At 45.6% G+C, this 26,402-nt stretch overlaps 1 protein-coding gene across 1 annotated transcript in view; it reads right to left on the reverse strand.

Annotated features, from left to right (window-relative positions):
- The window catches only part of LOC136056586 (mesoderm induction early response protein 3-like), a 129,857-nt gene that overhangs the window by 43,275 nt on the left and 60,180 nt on the right, over positions 1–26,402 (reverse strand). Inside the window, exon 9 of the mRNA XM_065748871.1 lies at positions 23,896–23,990. Within this exon, the coding sequence (XP_065604943.1) occupies positions 23,896–23,990 (95 nt within the window). The remainder of the gene's footprint in view (positions 1–23,895; positions 23,991–26,402) is intronic.

Here is a 26,402-nt window from a genome sequence, read left to right on the forward strand (position 1 = left end):
TGCTTCAGACCCACGGTATCCTTGACTCCAAAACCCAAGGGGTTGACCTCGGGTCTCCCCTGGTGTCCTTTGCCAAAAACTCCAGGTGGGGCCCTTTCTCCTCAGTAGAGCAAGTTTTTTATATCATGTCCCATCTGGATTGGTGCCAGGGCTACTGCACAGGCTGTCTCCTGCTTAATTTGCTCAAAAGCCTGTTGTTCAGGGCACCATGCAAAATCATTTCTCTTCTGTGTCACTTGATGGAGAGGGCTTACAATGAGACTATTATGTGGGATATGTATTCTTTGGAAACCCACAGCAGCTAGGAAAGATTGTTTCCTTCTTACTAGTTGGTGGTGACATAGCAGTGATTCTTTTTGTCATTGGTATTCCACATCTTAACATCTAGTAATGCACTGGGAGTTGGAGAGTTAATGTCCCAGTTCTGTGGACTATTGAATTCCTGAGTACCTGGTTCTCAGAAAAGAGAAGAACAACTGCATGCCCCCAGAGGACTTTGCGTTCCCATTTTCCACTCAGAGGGAAAGATAAAACTGCACACAAGTCCCAAGACTTCCTTGCATGCCCCCCTAGCCTTCTCACCTTCAGCTTTAGAGTAAGGCCTTCAGTTTTGGACACTCCCTCTCTCTCTCATTTTATTTGATTTCTTAGTTTCAATTCTAATTATATTGTATTTAGTAAATTAGTTTTCTTCCTCAGATCGTTGCCACTGTTTTGTTTTTAGGCCCATCTCCCTACCCTCTCCCTTTTCCTGCGGTGTGGGTCCATGGGTCCCACAGCCTCAATAGTCACAGAACCAGGCCGAACTGGCATGTAAGCCATTGACAGAGTTAAAGCGTTAACGCTACAGTTTCATGGATTACTGATAGTTCTGGTTACTTGGTCTTAAAAGAGAAGAATGAACTAAAATTCCCAGAAGACTGTTGTATTAGGTGAAAGGGGGAAAATGCATTTGGAGGGAGAGAGAAAACTGACAGGAAGTCAAGAGACTGCCCTCTTTTCTCTCTGTGCTCCCTGGATGTCTTGCCTACAGCATTAGAGTAAGGACTTGGGTTTTGAAAATTCTCTCGCATTTTATTTGATTTGTTAGCTATCATATTACATTATCTCACGTTCTGCTATTGTATTTAGTAAATTAACTTTTCCCTTAGCTCATTACTGCTGTTTTCCTCATCTAGGCCCATCTCCCTACCTTTTTCCCTTCCCCCTCTCCTTCACCTGGCATGGGTCCATGGGTCCCTTCACTCCCTTTTTGTCACAGAACTAGGCCAAACCAGGCTGAACCATGACATTTTTTTTTGTTGTTGCGTTGACTGGGAAAGCTGACTTTGAAAGTGGAACTCTCTGAACTCTAACTCTCAGAGAGGTTTGTTTGAAAACTTAGCTTTAGCTTGCAGGCCTTGATTTCTGGGTGTACTGACAGTGTTCTGGAAACTGCCAACTTCATAGGTACTGCGCTGACTTTTTTATTTCTTGGTGGGTTTTTTTGGCACCATGCTAACTTTTTTTTTTTTTAATATAAAGAGAAAAGAGAAAGCAAATCCTTTGGTTTTTTTTTTTTTGTTTTTTTTTTTTACATTTTTGTAAAAAGGTCAGTCACTCTGCTCTATGGAGCTGTGTGCATATATAAAAAAAACTAGAAGCACTGGTGGAAATGCCTATCTGGTGCCTGCATACAGTGTGGTATGGTTTCAACATTGGAAGTTACATCCCGGAGGGAGTTACTAGTTTTACAGAATGTGTGATTTTTAAACAGGCTTCCAGTCTCTCCCTTGAATCCTTTATGCATTTTTTGAATTCTCATCTGATGATCATGTTGTCAGTCTCCCTGAATGCACTCCTCATCATCTTACTCAGTATCTGTATTTACAATATCTGGAGGAAGCCTTCCCCAAAGTCAGAGAAGACTGAGTGGCAGGGAGCATGGAGGGACTTGGGAGAGACTTTAGAGAAATGGGCATCCCTGGCATCATGGAATTTTACTCCTGAACCCCTGCAGGATCCTGAGACTCTAAGAAGATATTTGAGACAGGGATGTTGTGGCTCAGGCAGATCCGAGGAGGCACAAATTGCTTGGGGCCTGGCTCGTGCCTACTGAGCCTTATTGATTGCTGTCCTGGAGAGTGGGAGAGTCTCTGAGCTGAAAGGGAGAGTCTGTGGGAGAGAGTCCAAATGAGAAAAAGAAGCTTTGAGTCGAGCTGGAGAGAGGGTCTCTGAGCTGAGAAAGAAAGTCTCCAAGCCAAAAGGGAAAATCTCCGAGCTGAGGGAGAGAAAGTCCAAACTGAGAAAGAGGATCTCCAAGCTGCAAGAGAGCTTCAGAACCAAAGGAAACAGTCTCCAATCTGAATGAGACAGCCTCCAAGTTGAGCAAGAGCATCAAAACTGCACAACCTGATCAAGAGCGGGAGGCCACCAGTGTTGATGTTAGTTGCCACTGTGGAAAGAGAGAAACAGGACCGGGTGTCATAGTTTTTAGAATGGGAAGAGAAAGAAAGTCTAGGCGAGATGCCTTAGATAGACAAACAAACCACTGTCACCAAGTAAGGCAACAGCAAAAACTAAAAGATGAGAATAAGATGATAAGGAAGACACTGCCGCCATTATCACTACACAATCTTTGAAAATGATTGAAATTCAAGGTTCAAGAGAAGATTTTGCATGGCATCTGAATGAACCCATTGTCACCTGGTTACTCCGATGTAGGGACAATGGGACCAACAGTGAGTGTGTTGCTTGACAGTAGAGAAGCTTGCCAACTTGGAAACATTGCTAAGGACTCAGCCATTGTCGGAGGTATTAATAGTTGTCAGAATGAAGCCTTCACTCTCTGGAAACAAGTGCTATTAGCCATAAAGGAAAAATATCCCTTCAAAGAAAGTCTGATACCTGAGATAAAGAAATGGACTATTATGGAAGAAGGCATCCGTTATTTGAGAGAATGCGCCATGGTGGAAATGTTACATGACCCCGTGTTCATTCCTGGTGAACCACACCAAGAGCGTGATCCTGAGAGAGTCAGGTGTACACCGAATATGTGGCAGTAATTCACAAGTACTGCACTGGAAAAGTATGCTGGTACACTAGCAGGAATGCGTGAGAGAAAGCAGAGAAGACCCCTATTATTTAAATGATTTTTAGACTTCATAACTTTGAACAACATTTACCCTCTCCTCAAGCTTATATTTCAGCCATCCCAAAAGTAGTTGAAAGACTGGATAAATTGGAGAGTAAACAGAGGTATAACGGAGGAACTGTTTACCTTGCTTCATTGTGATGAACCTGTGGTGGTGTCAGAGATGGCTGATGAGAATCAGGATGATCAAAACAGTCTATTGAAGGGGCTGATCAAATTGTTTTGCTTCCAGGCTGGTTTGGCCTGGTTCTGTGATTCGTGGGGTGGGGAGACTCATGGCCCAGGAGAGGGGGGAAGGGGGAAAAGGTAGGGAAATGGGCCTAAAAACAGTGACAACAAGCTAAGGGAGAAAATGAATTTTCTAAATATCACATCGGAATGCGAGATAACACAATAAAATATGATATAATTGGAATTGAAGCTAAAGGAAATAAAATGAGTGTGTCCAAAACCCAAAGGCTGAACTCTAACACTGAAGATAAGACGGCTAGAGAGCATGCACTGCAGAGACGGGTGTCATGAGTCTGTTCCTTTTTCTGCTCAAGCAGTGTTACCTTCCCCTCTAAAAGGAAAAGGGAAATGGAATAATGGAGCCTTTTGGGAGCTGTAGTTCATCTCTTCTGAGAAAGTTATGTTCAGAACTATCGATAATCCACGGAACTGGAGCATTAACTCTTTAACTCACAGTGCACTACATGTTATTATGTTGACTGATAACAGAAATCATAAAACCGTGACATCCCCATTCATAAGTTCATTCGTCAACTAGAGAGTCAGGGAGTGATAAGCAAACCCCACTCACCTTTTGACAGCCCCATATGGCCAGTGCGTGAAGCCAGTGGAGAATGGAGGTGGACGGTAGACTACCGTGGCCTGAAGTCACACTGCCCCAGTATAGGTATTTAAGTCTTCCATACATGATCCTAAACCTGTGTTTAAACATATATAGTTTTTATTTGGCATACAGCCATCAGCTACTGAATAAATTAATTATTTTCTTCATTATGTTGGACTGTTGCATATAGACTTTGCCTGAGGGCAGGGTGAATAATAATGGATGCCAGTTTTAAAATTCCTGGTCCATTTACTATTATGCTTCCCCCCCCCATGTCTTGTAACCAGAGCAACCACGCTGGTATGCTTTCTCTTGTTTTTTGTCTAAATCACTGCACTAGACCCATGAGTTTGGCTGCAGTATATGAGCATGCTGTTATATGTAATGTAGTCTGGGTGGGGGCACCCCCACCAGTCTATCTTGTGTCTTTTGTGTGTGTGTGTGTGTGTGTGTGTGTGTAGATAGGTCAGATCTCAAAGGAATCCAGCTCAAAGCGGAGCTTCAGGATCCAACCATTTAGTTTTTCCATCTACCAATTATAGGTTGTACAGGCCCAATTGTTAAGAGGACTTGTCAGTTTCTAATGATATTTAATGATATATAACAGCCCCAGTACCAACCCCAGGGGAACACCACTCATGATGGTGTTGTTGAGGGGCTGTTAAAAGGTGAGTGAGTTTTGCTGATCACTCCCTGGCTCTCTAGTTAATGAATCGAGTTATGAATGAGGAGCAAGGAATCCCTGTTAGTGCAGTATTGCCGTCTGTGCACTGTTTTTGTAGCAATTAGTACCTGTTGCTCTTATAGCAACACTCACAGCAACCCCACAACAGACAGATCTTCTGACAGGCCAGGCAAAACAGACAGCTGCTTAATGTCATCTGTGTCTACAGCAGCTATTCCAAAAGCCTATCAATAACCCTTGGGATCCTTAAAATACCCCTTTCTGAGGTAATCAATACCAAGTATACGCAGAGCCCCTGGACCAATCACAACACGATGTTTTTACTAGTGTTTACCAGTGAGGCTCATTTCAGCCTCCAACATAGTCAATTCTTGGGAACCCTGTCTCTCCATATGTATAAACTGATTCTTTCCCTCTGTGACTCGAGTTCATTAGATTCCGCTGCGCATCAGTGTCCACCCGTGCCTTATATTTCTGTGGGTCTGATGTGCCAAGCCATTGAATCCATACAGTTCAATAAACTCTGCTATCACCTTCCCCCTCTGGCTGGGGCACAGCCCCTCTATTTGTTATGTGTTGTTGTTTTCTTGTGACTCATGATCAAGACCTGCAGTAACTGGAAAAATTGCATTGGTGCTTGACCTGTTCTGTATTTTTCTCACCTGTGCTTATAGTGCAGGTGTGAGTTCTTATGCTACTCCTTCATGTTTTCTCCATGCTCACATAACTAATTCCCCAGAGCAGCAAGGGAATTTAATGTTGGAAGAGCGCAGTCAGTATTTCCACGTGTATATGTGCATCTGTTTAATGCATGTTCATTACTGTTTGTTTACATGTTAAGCATGATGTAGCAATATGAAATAAGGGGTGGAATGCCATGGTTTTATGATTTCTGTTACTGGTATTCGTGGGGTAAATAACTCCCGAGGATGTTACTCTGCAAAGAAATAGTATAGATGATGGTATACTTTGAGTAATTCTATATAGATAAGATACAAATAATATAAAAGAGAAGATGGCTCACCTTCAGAATGACAAGGCTCGCAGGGGACCCCACATGGGAGGGATCTCCAAGAAGAGATCCTTCCCTGGTGGTGGTCAGCCCTTAAATGGGGTTTGGGAGAGGTGGAGCCAGGCTCCACCCCTTCCAATCACAAAGGTATATCACCTTCACCTGTGCCCCCATGGCTGACTCAGTGCTCACCTCAGTTGACCAATCAGTGGTTCAGGATGTGATTCAGCAGTTCCCATACACTCCACCCTTTCACGATGTGAACCACTGATCAAGTAACCATAAGGAGAGCCCCCCTTGATACAGTGACCCAATACAGCGCGACGCTTACATAATTGCCCATCGTGATGCATGTTGATGTAATCCGAGATGAGTGATGATTGGCACATCAGTCAAACTCTTCTTTGGGCCAGTGCTCGGTGGTATCTGCTGGAAGCATGCAATCACACAGTGCAGGTCCATCTTATGTGTCATCAGTCCCGGTTAGACCATCACCAGATGCTGCACATGGTCTTATGGCAACTCTGGAACACTGCAGCATTGTTTGGTTCCTTCTGGTGACTCATAGACTCACGGGGAGTAGTATAAGTGTTTTAGAGGTACCAAGAGGGGAAGATCCACTCTCCAGGGTAAGATACAGGCCATATTCCTGTCTTGGGTTAACACTTCAGCTTGTACAGGGGCATGCCCTGGCCGCCTGTACCAAACCATTTGACCCGATGTCTGTGGCTGAATCTCAGATATTTATAAACCTGGATCAGGTCCCCTCTCAGTCTTCTTTTCACAAGGCTAAACAGACCCAGTTAACTTAGCCTTTCTTCATAGGGGAGAACCTCCAGGCCCTTCACCATCTTTGTGGCCCTCCACTGGACTCTTTCCAAGAGATCCCTGTCTTTTTTATACTGGGGAGCCCAGAACTGGACACAGTACTCCAGATGAGGCCTCACCAGGGTAGAGTAAAGGGGGAGGATCACCTCCCTTGACCTGCTGGCCATGCTCTTTTTAATGCATCCCAGAATGCCATTGGCCCTCTTGACCATGAGAGCACACTGCTGGCTCATGGTCAACCTGTTGTCCACCAGGACACCCAGGTCCCTCTCTACAGAGCTCCTTTCCAGCAGGTCATTCCCCAGCCTGTACTGGTGCATGCAATTATTCCTCCCTAGGTGCAAGACTCTACACTTGCTTTTGTTAAATTTCATCTGGTTTCTGACTGCACAGCTCTCCAGCCTGTCCAGGTCTCGCTGAATGGCAGCACAGCCTTCAGGGATGTCAGCCAATCCTACCAACTTCGTTATCATCAGCAAACTTGCTGAGGGTTGCCACTATCTCCTCATCAAGGTCATTGATGAAAATGTTGAACAAGACTGTACCCAGCACGGACCCCTGGGAGACACCGCTGGTTACAGGCCTCCAACTGGACTCTGCATCGCCAATGACAACCCTCTGCGCTCTGCCAGTTAGCCAGTTCTCAACCCACTTCACTGTCCACTCGTCTATCCCACACTTCCTTAGCTTTGTTATAAGGATATCATGGGAGATAGTATCAAATGCCTTGCTGAAATCAAGGTAGACTACATCCACCGCCCTCCCCCCATCCACCCAGCCAGTGACAACATCATAGAAGGCCACCAGGTTGGTCGAGCATGACATCCCCTTGGTGAACCCATGCTGGCTACTCCTGATAACCTCCTTTGTTTCCAATTGTCTGAAGATGGCATCCAGCACAAGCTGTTCCATCACCTTTCCAGGGACAGAGGTGAGGCTGACTGGCCTATAATTACCAGGATCTTCCTTCTTGCCCTTTTTGAAGACCAGAGTGACATTGGCTAACCTCCAGTCATCAGACACATCCCCCATTCTCCAAGACCTCTCAAAGATGATAGAGAGCGGTTCAGCAATCACCTCCACCAGCTTCCCCTGCACCCGTGGATGCACCCCATCGGGTCCCCTGGATTTATGTACATTAGCATTGCCATGGCGCTCACGGACCACCTCTTCCCTGACTAAACGAAAGTCTTCTGTTGAAGAATTCCTGCAACAACAAGGCGGACATGAGCTGCTTCAGTTGAGCAACCCAAGCTGCCAAGATGTCTATGGGAAATTTCTGTGATTATGTTGTTCAGCCTGCCTTCAGCGAAGAAGGCCTCACAGGACTGCTGATAATTGTGACTATAGGTATTTTTAGAGTAAGCTGTCCTTGATAGTCTATTCTGTTTAGCTATCAGGTGTTCCCTTTGGGCTCTGTGTTATGCACTGGCCACGCTGATACTGTGCTCAAAGGAAACAACACTGAACCTTGAGAAAAGTAAAAGCAGGAGATGGTCTGTGTCGAGTGGGAGAGGAAAAGTGCACTTTGAAACAGGGGACGCCCTTCCAGCGCTGCCTTTCACATCCGCTGCCGATGCATTCCTGCCTGGTTTCTTAGGATTAGGACGATATCAAAAGTTACCTCCTCCAGGATGTGTTTCTCACTGCTGTTAATTGTTGGGAGTTGTTTTAAAGTTGTTTTTCTTCAAGGCTCTCAGCCAATGATTGTGTGCTATTCTCTGTACGCCCCTGTCTTAAACACTATAAGAATAAGGCTGTCCGGGTAATAAAGGGAGCATGGTTTAACCATATTGGTGTATGTCATGACTCTGGCCGTTTTCTCCAACGACAATCTCCCATTCCCCAGACCCTCTAACTAACCTCCAGGGTCTGGGATTCCTGAGGGAGAGCTTTTCCACTGAAGACAGGAGCAAAGAAGGCGTTCAGTATCTCCACCTTCTCAGCATCCCCCGTTACCAGAACACCCCCTTCACCTAGTAGGGGGCCCACATTCTCCCTAATATTCCTTTTACTGTTAACATACTTTAAAAAGCCTTTTTTATTATCCTTTATCACTTTTGCCAGATTCAATTCCAGATGTGCTTTAGCCTTCCTCGTTGCATCCCTGCAGGCCCTGAGAACCTTTCTATATTCTGCCCAAGTGGTCAGACCCTTTTTCCACATTTCATGGACCTTCTTCCCTTTGAGTTTGCGCATGAGCTCCTTGATCATCCACGCAGGTTTCCTACCACCCCTTCCCGATTTCTTGCTCACAGGGACGCACTGATCCTGAGCTTGGAAGATGAGCTGTTTAAATGCTGAACAGCTCTCACAGGCCCCCTTACCTTCTAACACCCTAGCCCACGGGATAGCTCCAAGTAGGTCCCGGAAGAGATCAAAGTTGGCTCTCCTGAAGTCCAGGGTAGCAATCCTACTTTTTGCTTTGCTCCTTCCACTCAGGATCTTGAACTCCACCATCTCGTGATCACTACAACCCAAGCTGCCCCCAACCTTTACTTCCTTAACAAGTACTTCCTTGTTAGTGAGAATAAGGTCCAGTAACAACCCTCCCCGTGTCAGTTCCTCCACCACCTGCATCAGAAAGTTGTCTTCAAAACATTGCAAGAACCGTCTGGACTTGTGTTTGCTTGTCCAAGTTGCTCATCCAGCAAATATCTGGATAATTGAAGTCCCCCATAAGCACCAGCTCCTGGGAATGTGACACTACTTCTAAATTGCTTATGGAAGGCCTCATTAACCTCCTCTTCCTGATCAGGGGGCCTGTAGTACACACCCACAACAGCGTGACCCTTACCAGCCTGCCCCTTGATTCTCACCCACAAGCTCTCCACTGCTACGTCACTCTCCCCCCAGTGGAGTTCAATACATTCTAACTGCTCTCTCACATAAAGAGCAACTCCACCACCTTGCCTTGCCAGCTGATCTTTCCTAAAAAGCACATAGCCCTCCATGGCAACATTCTAGTCATGAGAGCTGTCCTACGTCTCCGTGATCGCAATGAGATCATGGCCTTGTGACCGCACACAGATCTCCAGCTCTTCCTGTTTATTTCCCATGCTGCGCGCATTAGTGTACAGACACTTAAGGGAAGCAGCATCCCCCTGCCTCTCACCATGCCTAGGAACTCCACTCTCTTCACCCAGCAAGCTCTGTTTTGAGCCTTGAACTACCCCCTCGGCCCCAGCGGCCCTCATTTTGTCCCCATCCCCCTTCATACCTAGTTTAAAAATCTGTCAACAAGTCCTACCAGTTCCTTGGCTAGAATCCTCCTACCACTCAGAGACAGGCTGCTTCTATCTGCAGCCATCATGCCAGGTGCTGAGTAAATTGCCCCATGCTAAAAAAAAAAAAAAAAATTCCTATGTTTGCACCAACTCTTAAGCCATTTATTTAAGAGGTGGGCTTTTTGGATCCTCCCAGTGTCATTCCCTGCCACTGAAGGTATAGAAGAAAAAAATCACCTGCACACCTGTTCCTTTAACTACCTGCCCTAGTCTCCTGAAGTCATCCTTGATAGTCTTCAGGCTTTTCTCAGCAACTTAGTCACTGCCAGCCTGAACTATCAATAGTAGGTAGTAATCAGAAGGGTGGATCAGTCCAGGAAGTGTCCTAGAAATGTACCTGACCCGTTCCCCAGGGAGGCAGCACACCTCCCTGCAGGTAGGGTCAGGCCGACATATAGGACCCTCTGTTCCTCTCAACAGGGAGTCGCCTATGACAACCACCCTTCTGTCCTTCCGGGTGGAGGAAGTCTTGAGGTGTGGGGTCAACTGCTTCACCGGAGGCACCCTCATGGGTGGGCCTCCCTCCACCCCGCACTCAACTCTCCCTCGACATCCAAGGCCTCAAAACTATTCTGCAGAGGCACCTGGGGAAACGAGGATGGTCAGGACAGGGGACCACTCCAAATAACCAGGAATGCTGATAGATGGTAGAAAGCGGCTTGGCAATCACCTCTGCCAGCTCCCTCAGCACCCTTGGGTGGATCCCATCTGGTCCCATGGACTTGTGGCAGTTCAGATGGAGGAGAAGATCTCTGACTGTCTCTGCTTGGATCACAGGGGGTGCATTATGCACCCCGTCCCGGACTTCCAGGTCAGGGCAAGTACCCTGTGGACAACTGCTCTGTCTATTAAAGACAGATGTGAAAAAGGCATTGAGAACCTCAGCCTTTTCCTTATCCTCTGTGGTTACATTCCCTGCCGCATCAAGTAAAGGAGAGAAATTTTCCTTAGTTCTTCTCTTGCTGTTAATATATTTCTAAAGGATTTTCTGTTCCCCTTTACTACAGTAGCCAGTCTAAGTTCAAGCTGGGCTTTTGCATTTCTAACTTCCTGCCTGCAAATCTTGGCAAGTTCTCTGTAGTCTCCCCAAGTAGTCTGTCCCATCTTCCAGAGGACATAGACTCTCTTTTTCCCCCGGAATCTCAACAAAAGTTCCCAGTCCATCCACACTGCTCTTCTTCTCCAGCTCGACTTGCAGGACTCGGGGATAGCCTGCTCCTGTGCCTTTAAGATTTCCATCTTGAGGAGCATCCAGGCTTCCTGGACCCCTTTACCCCTCAGGAGCGAGTCCCAAGGGACCCTTGCAACAAGTGTCCTGAACAGGTCAAAGTCTGCCCTCCGGAAGTCCAAGGTAATAGTTTTGCTAGTCACCCTCTTGACATCACCCAGAATAGCAAACTCCACCATTTCATGGTCACTCTGGCCAAGACAATCCCCAACCTTCACATCTCCTACTAGTCCTTTTCTGTTATTGAAGAGCAGGTCTAGCAAGGCATCTCCCCTGGTAGGCTCTTGCACCAGCTGTGTCAGGAAGCAATCATCCACACATTCTAGAAATCTCAAGGACTGCTTCCTCTGCGCAGTATTATATTTCCAGTATATATCAGGGAAGTTGAAGTCCCCCATGAGAACGAGTGCTGGCCATCGTGCAACATCTACGAGTTGTTTATAGAACACCTCGTCTATTTCTTCATCCTGACTAGGCGGTCTATAACAGACCCCCACCACGATGTCACTCCTAAAGACCATCCCCCTGATCCTTATCCATAGGGACTCTACTTTATCATTTCCAACCTCAAGCTCTTCAACATCAAAACACTCTCTGATATAGAGAGCTATGCCACCACCCTTTCTTCCCTGTCTATCCATTCTGAAGAGCTTGTAGCCATCAATCCCAGTATTCCAGTCATGGGAGAGGTCCCACCATGTTTCTGTAATAGCCACAAGGTCATAGTTAGCCTGCCTCACAATGGCTTCAAGCTCTTCTTGTTTATTGCCCATGCTGCGTGCATTGGTATAGATGCACTTCAGCTGAGATATCTGCCTCACCCCTTTCTCCAGCACAGCCTCCTTAGGCTCTTTACTGGTGAGCCCTGTTTTATCCCCTTCCCCCGTCACAGCTAGTTTAAAGCTCTCTCAATGAGTCCAGCTAGCTCCTGTGCTAGGATTCGTTTCCCCCTTTGGGATAGGTGCGTCCCATCAACAGATAACAGGCCAGGAGCCGAGTAAACTGTCCCATGGTCAAAAAACCCAAAGTGTCTATCTCTACACCAACCTCTCAGCCAATTATTCATCACCTGTGTTTTCCTAGCCCATTCTGTGTCCTTCACCGCCCCAGAAGGTATGGAAGCAAACACCACTTGTGCTCCCACCCCTTGAACTAAACCCCCTAATCCCCTGAAATCTCTTTTCATAGTTCGCAGATTTCTCTGAGATATTTCATTGCAGTCTGCCTGAACTATGAGTAACAGATAGTAGTCAGTGGGATGTATCAAATCCAGGAATCTTCTAGCTATGTCCCTGACCTGGGCCCCAGGGAGACAGCACACTTCCCTATGGCTTGTGTACAGTCTGCAAATGGGGCTTTCAGTTCCCATTGAGAAGGGAGCCGCCCACTACGATCACCTTCCTTTCTTTCTTAGTAGTAGCAGTCTCAATGCACAGAGTCGACTGCCTTGCCTTTGGTGACCTCCTGGGGGAATCTTCCTGCACCTCCCCCCTTATCTCCCCTTCAACGTCCAATGCTGCAAACCTATTGCTTAGGGGGACCTGGGGACATGAGGTTGGCAGAGGGGGAGATTGCCCACGGTACCAAGCAGGGACTCTCTGCCAGCCCTCCTCATCCCTCAGATACCCCCCCTCTCCCCAACGGGGACAGGTCAGGGAGTCCACCACCAATTGTGAGGTATCTCCCTGGTGCCTTTCTCTCTGGCACTCGAGGGAGCTACTCCACCAGTCAATCTCCTGCTTGCATGGTACCTGTTTCCACTCATCCTTTTCTCTAAAATTGCCTTGATCTGCTCGGCAACAACAGGACAGGGGCTCCACCATTGTGTGGTGGATATCACCTTGCCCTTTTGGGAGAGGGTTACAGTGCTTTTGCGACAGCCCCCCCCCCCCCCCAGTACGTCACTAGTATTGCTAGGGGTAGGAGAGGACAGGGGGCTCACTGCAGTAGGAACACAGTCTGCCTGCCAATTCCCCTCTATCCCCTTTTTGCTAGGCGACAGGGGGCAACATGCTCCGTGTGGAGCCTCATCTGCATGCCAGGATCTCAAGGTTGATATGGACTGGCACCACCAATTGATCTGCCTCTCATAATTCTTTATGGTCCTCAGCCTTTCCACCTCCTCCTTCAGGCAGACCACAAGACTGAGTAAGTCATTTACCTGGTCACACTTTACACAAGCGCTGCCTCCATTACCTGGTACTGCAAAGGCCAGGCTCTGGCACTCATCACAGCCAGTGACCTGTACACTAACGTGCTCTTTTGGGACCTCAGTCTGAGTCTCCACACTCTTCTTAACTGCAGTCTTCCTCATGTGTGCAGGGGACCTCTGTCTGGGTCTCCACATTTTTTCTGGCAGTAGCCTTCCGCCAGGGGGCAGCCATGGCAAACCAGTAGACTCACTAGCACAAATTTGAATAGCCTTAACAAGGGTGCAAATGAACAACCCTGCCCTGCTACTGATAGTGCTGGCTCTGCCCTTACCCAGTTACCAGGTCATTGACAGGTGCTCCCGCACCTGTCACTCATTTCAGTGATGACAGTTACAATACTCTTCCTCTCTGTCTTGGTGGGCAGTGCCCTCCCAGAGGCTCTTTCTGGGCAGTGGGCACAGATGGAGAGCCGTTGCCCTGGCAATGCCTCTGCCACATCAGCCGCTCTCACAAGAGCTGTCTGGCTGCTCTGTTGCCTCGGGAATCCCTGGATGAGGGAAACCAAGCGAATCCCCTGTGCACCCTGCGATCAGCCACCTCGACTCTAGCTCCAAAGCAGCGAACCTCAGCGATCAAGACCTAGCTAATGCATTCTTCAGCTAATGAATTGCAAGACCAATTTACATTCACATGGGAGGGTATGCAGTGGACCTTTCAGGTCCTACCACAAGGGTATGTACATTCACCAACTTACTGCCTGTAGCAGAAATGCTAACTTACAGCCTGAAACAGTGATTGAGCACCTGATAGAAAGGCAGGGCCAACCCAGAGGTACTCAGGTGCATGCAATGCACCTGAGTGACTGAAAGGGGTGGAGCCAGTATCCATCCCTTCCCAGACCTCATTTAAGGGTTGGCAGTGGACGTTAAGGTATTTTACTAGAGATCTTTGCCTACCTGTGGTTTTCTAATAACATGTAGCTTTTTTCCTTTGTTTCTGTGTTTGTGGCTGCTGTGTTTGGGCTTGTCATTATTTACAATAGCCATAGACTTTGCTACCTTGCTATTATTGCTATACTTTCCATCATGTTATAGTGTTACACTTGGTGAGCCAAGCAGGTACTTAGTTGAAATAGATTATAAAACAAAAAAAAACAAAACAACAGTGTGTTGGGTGATCACTGGGACTGCTAATGCACTGTAAGAGGATCTCCTGGGGGAAACTCTGGGATTCATGGGTTCCCTATGGCTGTGATGCACAGATTATTGAAGAATGGGGACCTGTAAGAGATGTAAGAGATAATAGTCCTGCTACTAATTCTTCTTCAAAAATGGCTTACTTCTTGAATAAATTAGGTTAAAATTTTTCAGCAACCAAAGAAAGAGTAGTAACAGTATCTGCTGTGGTATGGCTGTTGCTACTAACTATTAATGCATATTATTTCTCTGAGGAAGAATTGAAAGATGAAAATGAGCTCTTAAAAGCCAATATTAGACAACTGGAAAATAAAATTGTCTTTGACAAGGCAAACTACTTCACCTTTAAATGGAACTTCCCCTCAGAAATTAAGACCCATATTATTAGAAGGGGATAAGAGTTTAGATCAACAGGATCCTTGTTGAATCAAAGAACAAACTGAAAGCCATGCAGACTGAAATCCAACTAGAGGATCTGGGAACCTTAGAAAGAACCTTAGAAAATACCAATAAATATTGGTCTATGGACCTGTATGGGAACTGTTGAATCAGGGCCTGAAGCACTGATTGATCACCTGAGGCAAGCACTGAGTCAGCAACAGGGGCACGGGTGAAGGTGATATACCTGTGTGATTGGAAGGGGTGGAGCCTGGTTCCACCTCTCCCAAACCCCATTTAAGGGCTGACCACCAGCAGGGAAGGATTACTTCTTGGAGATTCTTCCAGTATGGAGCCTATGGCATGCCTCTGTCATCCTAAAGGTGAGCCACCCTCTTTGCTAGCTCTCTGTGTATCATCTATATAGGCCTACTAAAATATACCATTTTCCATACTATTTTCAATGAGTACTATCCTTAGGGATTATTTACCCTACAGGGCCTCAACGGAGGAACTTAAAGTTTATATTAGAGATCTGGGAACGAGGGAAGCAATTTATGATGATGCATTTGAGAGTCCTGACCCAGTTAATTTCTCAGCAGGGTTGAGGGACCTTGTACTACAACAAGCCCCTCCCCACTAGTATGGCACACTGGTGACAATACTGATCCCTTCAACGGCTTCGGAGGCCATCATGCAACAAACTGCTCAATTCATGGCTGATCTTGGGGGAGACAGTGCCTTTAAACCAGGCATAATATCCAAATGTTGGAAGGAACCAAGATCCTCCCTGTAACTAAAACCTGGAGGCCTGCCCCACAGACTCCTCAATCAAGACCCATATGAGTATCCCAGAAACAGATGTTCAGTGACATAATCCAGGCTGGAATTCAATTTGCAAAATTGATTGTCAGCCCAGTCATGTTCTCCTCCAGCTATGGGGGCAGCTGGAGGACAATCAAAAGTTTCAAAACATACCCAAAACAGCAGGAGTAAGAATTATTGAAAAAATACCAGCAACATAGAACCTGGAAGATTTCCTGGTTCCCAATAATAGGAAAAAGCCACCTGAAGTTACTAGGGCCACTCTGCCTGAGCCTTCTGAGGAAAAATTATTGGCAATTGTTCAGTTACTTGCATGATGTGGGGATGCCGGCCCCCAAATGGAACCAGAGGCCCTTTGTCAAACTGACTGTTTTTTGGTCCTAAAAGAATATACAGCAAGTTATGGCACTAGTTGACATGAGTGCAGAAACATCAATTATTTAGAGTGATCCAACAAATTCCTGGGAGATAGGATGATGATTGGTGGGTTTAAGGGACAGACCATCCCTTTAACCCAGACATGGTTGAGGATGGGCATCTCTCACCCCAGGGAGTATATGATGTCTGTTGCCTCAGTCCTGGAGTATGTACTGGGCATAGTTATACTATGGGGTCTGATTCTCCAGATGACTGTGGGAGAGTTCAGATAGAGGGGGATGTATTAGTGTCCAGGCAGTGCAGGTGATATTAAGAGGCCATGTGAAACATGAGCCTATTCACTTGCCAAATCCATGCCAGGTTACTAATACTGTTTACAGTATAGGCTCTCAGAGGGGCAAGAGGAAATCTTAGAATAGTGTAGGGATCATAAGACCTGCACGTAGCTCATATAATTTCTCCATATGGCCAGTACAAAAGTCAGATGGCATATGGAGAATGACAGTGAATTATAGAGAGTTAAATAATGTCATACTGCCCATTCATGCAGCCTTACCTAATATTGCCTCCCCGATGGACACAGTGAGTAGGGAGATAGAAACCTACGATTGTGTCCTAGACTTGGCAAATGCATTCTTCAGTATTCCCATCCATGAAGAATTGCAAGACCAATTTGCATTTACATGGGGAGGCAGTGGACCTTTCAGGTCCTGCCCCAAGGGTACATGCATTCACACACATTGTCATCATTTAGTGATGTGACCTAGCAGATTGGAATAATCCTAATAACATCAAACTGTACAGCTATACTGATGAACTCATGTTGATATCTGACTCACTGGAAGCATTAGGAAAGGCAGTAGTCTCATTAACTATTCATTTACAAGAGAAAGGGTAGGCTATAAACCCACAAATGGTGCAAGGAACAGACTTGTCAGTGAAATTCCTGGGTTTAGTTTGGTCAAGAACAAAGTACTACCCAGTGCTGAGAATACAAGAAAGTACATCAAGACATGAATGGGTAAAAATAAAAATTAAGAACTGAGCAAGAGAATGGGATGCACTGATAAGACTATCAGAATGGAGCAAGCTGAAACTGCAAAGCTGCAACAGGCCAACAACCAGATGAAACTGGATCAGTGTCTCCAACTGCAGCGAGGTGAAAAGTGCACAGCGAGGAAGACCTATGGCCTTCATCTTCAGGATCCCCACCCATGACCACCAGGAAGCATAATAGCACATGCCCATCCAAAGAAATTCAAGGTGGGCCTTATGGAAATGACTTCTTGGAGTTAATTGTAATAATCCGTCCCAATTCTCAGAAATGTAGTAAATATGCATGCTTTATGCTTTTAAATATGTAGTTGCTTCTCTCTTCGGTGTGCAAGTTAGGTGGGGCTACCCCCCTTGCACTTGGTGTGTGTGCGCAGCACTGAATAAACATACTTGCTTTATAACCTAACTCTGGGTTATAGAGTTTGTTTCCGCAAGTCAATATCCAGAGCAGAAGCTACGGAGCAAGATAAACAGCATGAAAAAGGAAGGCTGAGATCCAAGGCCACTTGAGAAGAAAAGGAAAACAAGTTCAAGTAAGTTGCGTGATGGCCGCATGATGATGACCCTGATTGGAGGAAGAGTGCATGGCTTGGAATGACTCATGACCCTGATTGGATAAATGATCAAGGAGCGTGGAGTATTTTGCTGACATGTAAAGGCAGGTGGGAAAGTTAAAAGAGAAAATTTGTAAATATACATAAGGGATGTTAGAACCTGTAATAAATTATTTGGATCATCCACATCTGAGTCTATGACTCAGACACTGCACAGTGCAATAATAGACAAGGTTCAGGCATGCTCAGTCCCTTTCCTGCTGTATGGGAACTGTTGAATCAGGGCCTGAACCACTGATTGATCACCTGAGGCAAGCACTGAGTCAGCTGCAGGGGCACAGGTGAAGGTAATGTACCTCTGTGATTGGAAGGGGTGGAGTCTGGCTCCACCTCTCCCAGACCCCATTTAAGGGCTGACCACCACCAGGGAAAGATCTCTTGTTGGAGATCTCTCCCATGTGGAGTCATTGGTGAGCCTCAACCATCGTAAAAGGTGAGCCACCCTTTACTTACCAGTAGTCTGTTTACCATCTATATAGGCCTTACAGAAATATATCATTCTCCGTGATATCTCCTCTGAATTCCATCCTTTCAAATTATCTGCCTTACACCCACCAAGGCAGCTGCAAGAATTTGGGGTATGTTTTGGGATACTGGCATTCCCTTATATCCTACTTAGTGCAGCTGCTGAGGCCTTTGTACTGACTCACAAAGAAAAGCCAAAAATGAGACTGGTGGGAAAGGGAACAAGAGGCCTTCCAGCAAGCAAAACTAGCTGTTAAACAGGCCTGGGTGTTGAGTATATTGAATCCTACCCTTCCAGCTGAACTAGATGTCCATGTAACTCAGGACAGGTTTGGTTGGGGCCTATGGCAGCACCAGAATGTCTTTTGAACCCCAGTTGGGTTGTGTTCTCATGTTTGGCATGGAGTGGAAGAAAGGTACCTAGAACCAGGTACCCATAAAATAGAATGGCCTTGGAAGGTGCAAGTAGCCCTAAAGTGGTGTGGCCTACTTGCACCTTGGGGGAAATTATTGGAGGTTGGGGAATCAGTAGCCCCCTCAGTAATAGGTACGTGCCCTGCAGACATCATGGTCAATGATCCAGGTTTCATCACTAAGGGGACCTTAATCATGTCCCTATGGCAAATCTAGAACCCCCTTTAGTATTTGATGTAGTTATGGAGCCTCAGATATCAGGCCATATGTGCCTCCTGAAGAACCATTAAGTACTAGTCTATGAAGGAACATGAACTTCCACCATGAAACAGTCATCTACTGTCTTATATTTTTTCAATCTATATCCTGATGGGCAAATTGTACATTGTGGTGTAGTGGATCACTGTAATGGAAAAGGTTTACCTTCAGTCTGCTCAATCCTTTGTTCATGGTGTGAAGGGGTAGAGTGTAGTGGAAATGCTAAGTCACAGCTTGAAACAGTGATTGAGCACCTGGTAGGAAGGCAGGGCCAGCCCAGAGGTGCTCAGGTGCATGCAATGCACCTGAGTGACTGGAAGGGGTGGAGCCAGGATCCACCCCTTCCCAGACCTCATTTAAGGGTTGGTGGGCAAAAGTATTTCTCTTTATAGCTCTTTGTCTGTCTTAAGTGTTTTGATGTTTTTCAAGTTTTTTTCTGTGTTTGTGGCTGCTGCACTTAAGCTTGTCCTTATTTGCTACAGCTATAGTTCTTGCCACCCTGCTTTTTTTTTTTTTGCTATACTTTGTCTTATTTTGGCATTTTGTTACTGTAATTTGTTAGCCTGTGATTTGGTGGGGTGGAATAGACCAGTTAGTGTCAAATTGTGTCATTATATTGATGACTTAATACTGTTTTATTTCTCTTTGGGAGTGCTTGAAAAAGCAGTGGCGTCACTATCTAAGAAAGAGGATGGGGTATCAACTCACGAAAGGTTCATGTACCTGAATTGTTGTTATTTTTGTGAGCCTTCTGGTTAGGGACGTTCTTAGTTTTACTCAGTGTTGTTCTTGATATTGGAAACACCAGTATTTTATCAACTGGAACTTGTCAACTATGAGTTTTTGAGTATCCTGGGCTTCATATCCCACTTTGCACTGATGCTGAGGCCTCTGTGTAGACTAAGAAAGGCTATTTGTGGGATTGGAGATGGGTGGAACAGCGTGCTTATCTGCGAGCCACACTAGCTGTCAAACTAACACAGGTACTTCATATAGTCGATCTCACCATACTTGTCTAATTAGATGTATGTATAACTCAGGTAGAGTTTGGGTGAGGTTTGTAGCACCGTCAGGGTTATGTCTGCACCCCGATTGGTTTCTGGTCTCACGTTTGGCATGAAGCAGAACAAAGGTGTAGCTTTATTGAAGAACAGTTATTGGTCACCTACTCTCCCTTGCGGGGAATAGAGCCAATAACACAAACAACAGAAGTACTGGTAAAAGCAACACTACCTGTTCAAGGGTGGGCGAAAGATCCATCACACATACTGAAAACAGAGGTGGTGCAAGCCCAAACACTGGTGAGTTGGGTTGCTTCTTTGGAGCAGTGAAGTCTCTTATACTCCTTGCTGTTAAAAGAGCTACAAAAGATACTAGGTCTGGTGATGTGCTGTAGTGATGCCCCTGAAGAGACCACTGTCTTTCAGAGAGAGAGGAGTCCTGTACAAGAGGGAAAAAATACCCTATCCTGGGAGACAAATGGTACACAGATGGGTCCAACAAAGTAAATTCTAGTAAATAGTGAACAATTGCATATCATTCCCTCAACTGAGACCATGTGGTTCAAAGAAGGGTATGGACAGAGTAGCTAGTGGACTAAACTAAAAACAGTGCATATGTTTTTAAACCAGGTGATGGTGTATTGTGCATCTGCACAGATAGCTGGGTTGTCTACTGAGGACTTACCCTTTGGATTGCACTGGGGGTTGCTCAGGGTTGGACTACTCATGCCCAACCAATTGGGCAGAGATGTGGTTGGATAGGTTGGATATCTGGACTGTGGTTGGGCATGGAACAGTATATGCCTACCATGTAGGCATATACTGTTCCATGCAGAACAAAGAGACTGTACCAAGCAGAGACGGTCAGAGATCTTCTCCTCCATCTGAACTCCCATAAGTCCATGGGGCCAGATGGGATCCACCCAAGGGTGCTGAGGGAGCTAGCAGAGGTGATTGCCGAGCCACTTTCTGCCATCTATCAGCATTCCTGGTTATCTGGAGAGGTCCCACAAGATTGGAGACTTGCCGATGTGACTCCCATCTTCAAGAAAGGCCGTAAGGAAGACCCGGGGAACTACAGGCCTGTCAGCCTGACCTCGGTATCAGGGAAAGTTATGGAACAGATGTTATTGAGGGAGATCACACGACACGTGCATGGCAATAAAGGGATCAGACCCAGCCAGCACGGGTTCACCAGGGGCAGGTCGTGCTTGTCCAACCTCATCTCCTTCTATGACTGGGTGACCAGACAGGTAGATGAGGGAAAGGCTGTTGATGTAGTCTACCTGGACTTCAGCAAGGCCTTTGACACGGTCTCCCACAGTATTCTCCTAAGGAAACTGGCAGCCCGTGGTGTGGACAGGTTCACTCTTCTCTGGGTGGAGAACTGGCTGGAGGGCCGTGCCCAGAGGGTAGTGGTTAATGGAGTTAAGTCCAGCTGGCGTCCTGTTACGAGTGGTGTCCCCCAAGGGTCAGTTTTGGGGCCCATCTTGTTTAATATCTTTATTGATGACCTAGACGAGGGAATTGAGTGTACCCTCAGTAAGTTTGCAGATGACACAAAGCTGGGAGGATGTGTCAAACTGCCTGAGGGTAGGGAGGCCCTTCAGAGGGATTTGGATAGGCTGAACAGCTGGGCTGAGCAAAATGGGATGAGGTTCAATAAGACCAAGTGCCGGGTCCTGCACTTTGGCCACAATAACCCCATGCAATGCTATAGGCTTGGGGCAGAATGGCTTGAAGAATGTAGAGAGGAAAAGGACCTGGGGGTGTTGGTTGATGCTCGGCTCAACATGAGCCGGCAGTGTGCCCAGGTGGCTAAGAAGGCCAACAGCATCCTGGCCTGTATTAGAAATAGTGTAGCCAGCAGGAGCAGGGAGGTGATCATCCCCCTGTACTCAGCTCTGGTACGGCCGCACCTCGAGTACTGTGTTCAGTTTTGGGCCCCTCACTACAAGAAGGACATTGAGGCCCTGGAGCGTGTTCAGAGAAGGGCAACAAAACTGGTGAGGGGCCTGGAGCACAAGTCTTATGAGGAGCGGCTGAGGGAGCTGGGATTGTTTAGTCTGGAGAAGAGGAGGCTAAGAGGAGACCTTATTGCACTCTACCACTTCCTGAAGGGGGGTTGTGGTGAGGAGGGGGTAGGCCTCTTCTCCCTGATAAGTAATGACAGGACGAGAGGGAATGGCCACAAGTTGCGCCAGGGAAGATTTAGATTAGACCTCAGGAAGCATTTCTTTTCTGAAAGAGTGGTCAGGCACTGGAATGGCCTGCCTAGGGAGGTGGTTGAGGCACCATCCCTAGCGCTGTTCAAGAAGCGTTTAGATGAGGTGCTAAAGGACTTAATTTAGTAGTTGGGTAGAGATAGTGATAGGAGGATGGTTGGACTAGATGATCTTATAGGTCCTTTCCAACCTTATGAACTTATGAACTTATGAACTTATGTATCTGGACACTGGCTCATACAGTCACTGGGGAATCATGAAGCTGACCCACTAGCTTGGATAAGGTGGCTAGAAGATTCACCAGCAGATAACATTGCCCGATGTCTTTATAAGAAGTTGCAACATGCCAGATTGTTGTGGGCAGCAGTGAAAGCATGCCCATTCAATGCCTGTTTGCACATTCAAATGTTAGGTATCCCTCAGGGGACTGTGCTGGGTCTGGTCTTGTTCAACATTTTCATCAATGACCTTGATGAGGAGATAGTGGCAACCCTCAGCAAGTTTGCTGATGATAACGAAGTTGGTAGGATTGGCTGACATCCCTGAAGGCTGTGCTGCCATTCAGCGAGACCTGGACAGGCTGGAGAGCTGTGCAGTCAGAAACCAGATGAAATTTAACAAAAGCAAGTGTAGAGTCTTGCACCTAGGGAGGAATAATTGCATGCACCAGTACAGGCTGGGGAATGACCTGCTGGAAAGGAGCTCTGTAGAGAGGGACCTGGGTGTCCTGGTGGACAACAGGTTGACCATGAGCCAGCAGTGTGCTCTCATGGTCAAGAGGGCCAATGGCATTCTGGGATGCATTAAAAAGAGCATGGCCAGCAGGTCAAGGGAGGTGATCCTCCCTCTCTACTCTACCCTGGTGAGGCCTCATCTGGAGTACTGTGTCCAGTTCTGGGCTCCCCAGTATAAAAAAGACAGGGATCTCTTGGAAAGAGTCCAGTGGAGGGCCACAAAGATGGTGAAGGGCCTGGAGGTTCTCCCCTATGAAGAAAGGCTAAGTTAACTGGGTCTGTTTAGCCTTGTGAAAAGAAGACTGAGAGGGGACCTGATCCAGGTTTATAAATATCTGAGGTGTGGGGGACAAAATGGCGAGGCCAGACTCTTTTCAGCAGTGTGTGGAGACAGGACAAGGGGAAACAGACAGAAACTGCAGCACAGGAGGTTCCACACAAATGTGCGCAAGAGCTTCTTTATGGTGAGGGTGATGGAGCACTGGAACGTGCTTGTTTCTTCAATGACTGGCACAATAAAGGTTCAAGTAAATAATGGATTTAAGTTAGCTAATTTAGCTAGGAGTGTGAGCTGTTATAAATCTAATCAGCAAAAACAAAGTAAAGAAGTAATTTGCCTTACAATTATATGAGCTTTGATTCTTATTCTGTAGGAGATGCATTTTTTTTTTTAAATGACTGTTACTAGGTGCCACTCTAGGAGTGTTTGATCAAATGGCTATGATGTGTTTTGTCATCTGCCAGGTAAAGCCATAACACAACTGTGCTAAATAATATGTATTTCTGATCCAAAAATGTTTAGTTCTTCAGGCATAGAGGAATTGATCTAAAGCAATCCAAGTGGATTTTACAAGTTTTTGACTAGCAAGAAAACCAAGTCCCAATTGACCACAGCAATTTCTTCCACACTATGAAGTACTATATTTCTAGGAGTTAGACACTTAAACAGAGACATAATATAAATGCTTAAATTGAAGTGATGTCAATGTAAGTTTATTCCAGAGATAATAAACTGACTCAACTAGCTTATGCAATGAAATCTGAGGTTGAGTTAGCACAAAAATGGCAAGCTTGTTCTAATATGTTGGTTCTTATTTCACTCTATTGTGTGACTTTGGGTAAATGTATTGCTCGTAAGGTTTTTGAACGTTTAATCTACCAAGTCTTCCATTTAGCTGTGAAACACTCACCTTGTTTTTCTGTATGAGATGGAAATCTTTTCCGTAAATTAGAAGTGCATGTTCAAAGCTTCGGCATTCTTCTTCTGTCCATGCTGTCATCTCTTCTAGAGAATAACAAGAATAGCAGGATAAAGTTACTTTTGCTAAATAAAAACTACATTGAATATAGTCTTTTACTAATGGATGCATGTCTAAAAGCACTCTTAAAAAAAAAAGCAGGTCAATTATTTATACCCATGTTCATTCCTCAACTGTAAAAATATCCTATCTGAAATATTATATTCTTTTTTATAAAGACTCATAAAAATGATTTACAATATTTTATCCTTGAGACAATTCTAATGCTCTGATTTACTGTAACTTGAGAAATTTGTCATTTGGTGATGTCTTGAAGTTTTAGTGACATAAGATACCAATGTGATTATTTTTCTGAGTTCTTCTTTTGCATAGGTCAGCAGTTGTTGGGTTTTTTTTTTTTTGGAGGGGGGAATCAAGGAACAGTCTTTGTTTTAAAAGCCTACATCTTGTAAAACTGAATTTTACGTGTAAAATCACTAAGGAAAGAGATGTAAGCAAAAGGCAGATTTTATTATGTTGGCAACATAACATCAGAGGTGGATCTTAGTGATGTGGCAGTATAAAGCTGAACCTTTCTGCTGATATTCCATTACATGTTGTTGCCGTGTGGCAGATGGTAGCAGTAGGGCAGTCTGACAAAATAGCATCTGACATGGATGTGCATATGAAACAAAGGTATGTATTTGGATTCCTTCATGTGGAAAAAATGGCACCCATTAACATTCTTTAATGCCTACTGGATGTTTATGGAGACAAAACAGTAGATGTGAGCAAAATGAGGTAGTGGGTGGTGTAGTTCAGCAATGATGACAGAAATGTGAAAGATAAGCCATGTTCTGGGCAGCCATGCACAGCTGTCACATTCACAAAATGAAGCTTGATCACCTTGATCAGCTCATCAATGTGACTCAGGAGATTATGACCAATGAACTGTATACAGAGCTGAATGTTGGCTTCAATGTGTTATAAACAGTGGTGGCAACATTGGAATATCACTGTTTGAGACAGATGGGTCCCATGAATGCTCACACAAGAACATAAGAATACCATATGCAAGTTTGTCAGGATGTATTAAACCAATGTCAGGCTAGAGATGTGTATGGGAACTGTTGAATCACAGCCTAAACCACTGATTAATCACTGGAGGCAAGCACTGAGTCAGCTGTGGGAGCACAGGTGAAGGCAATTCACCTGTGTGTCTGGAAGGGGTGGAGTCAGGTTCCACTTCTCGCATACTCCATTTAAGGGCTGACCACCACTGGGGAAGGATCTCTTGTTGGAGATCCCTCCCGTGTGGGGTTCTGGGTAAGTCTTGACCTTCAGTGACAGGTGAGCCTTCTCTTATTTAATGCTTGTCTCTATACCATCTGTATAAGCCATACAAAAATTTACTATTGACCTTCATTATTTTGTGTGGGTACTATTCTTTTTGGATATTCACTCTATGCCCTGGGAGCGTATTCTGTCTTATTTTAGTAATCCAGCACAGTTTTACCAAACAAATAGGTGGTTCATGTTACATGTGGTCTTACAATATCATCTGTACAGCCTGAATACTAATGTACTTTTGCTGAAGTCTGAACTCTCACCCCAGTCATCTGGAGAGCCAGACCCTGTAAAATGTCTATGCCCAAGATGTATTCTGGGATTGGGGCAATAGATACTTTATACTCCCAGGGTGGGAGTCACCCAACCCCCAATTTCAACCATGTTTGGGTGACTGGAATGGTCTGTCCCCAAAACATACCAATCATCACTCTATTATCCTTAAACTTGGATGGATCCCCATATATAATTGACGTTTCCACACTGGTGTCTACTAAAGCCATTACTCTTTGCACATCTATTTCTGACCAGAATATTGACAGTTCTACATAAGGCCTGTAGTTCCATCTGGAGGCCCTGAGGGAACAATGTCTTTTGTCACTCCATGAATTTTGCCACATTGAGATCTTTTACTGCAGGTGGCTCAGGCATTGTAGCCCAAGGCACCTGTGGAGGTTTTATCCTCCAATTTGGTACTACAAAATCAGCTAAATTAAAGGTATTATCAAGGCTGCCCTGAAGATGAACTCTCAGTCTCTGCAGGGGTGGTTGAAGAGTCTCCATGAAACCCTGTGAGATCTGAATGAAAGACCTAGAGACAGCAGACCCAGTGCCTTGAAAATGTTACAAACAACATGGGCCTCCCTGCTTAGGATCCAAATTACGGGCGCTGATAACCAGGTAAGACCTCAGATTGGCAATGAGAACAATCTTCTGCTCCCTGCCCCTGGGAACCTAAAACCAGGTGTCAGTAGAATAAAATGGCCTTAGAAGGTGCAGGTAGGACCACAATAGTGTGACTTACTTGCATCCTGGGGGAGGTTATTGGAGGTGGGAGATTAGGTAGTTGTTGTAGTAGGTGTGGCTAGCCCTGGCGGCTCGGACCTTCCAGA

The sequence above is a fragment of the Cyrtonyx montezumae genome, unplaced genomic scaffold, assembly GCF_038088225.1.
Source record: "Cyrtonyx montezumae isolate F1298 unplaced genomic scaffold, pur_monq_1.0 scaffold_53, whole genome shotgun sequence".
In the NCBI taxonomy this organism is placed as follows: Eukaryota; Metazoa; Chordata; class Aves; order Galliformes; family Odontophoridae; genus Cyrtonyx; species Cyrtonyx montezumae.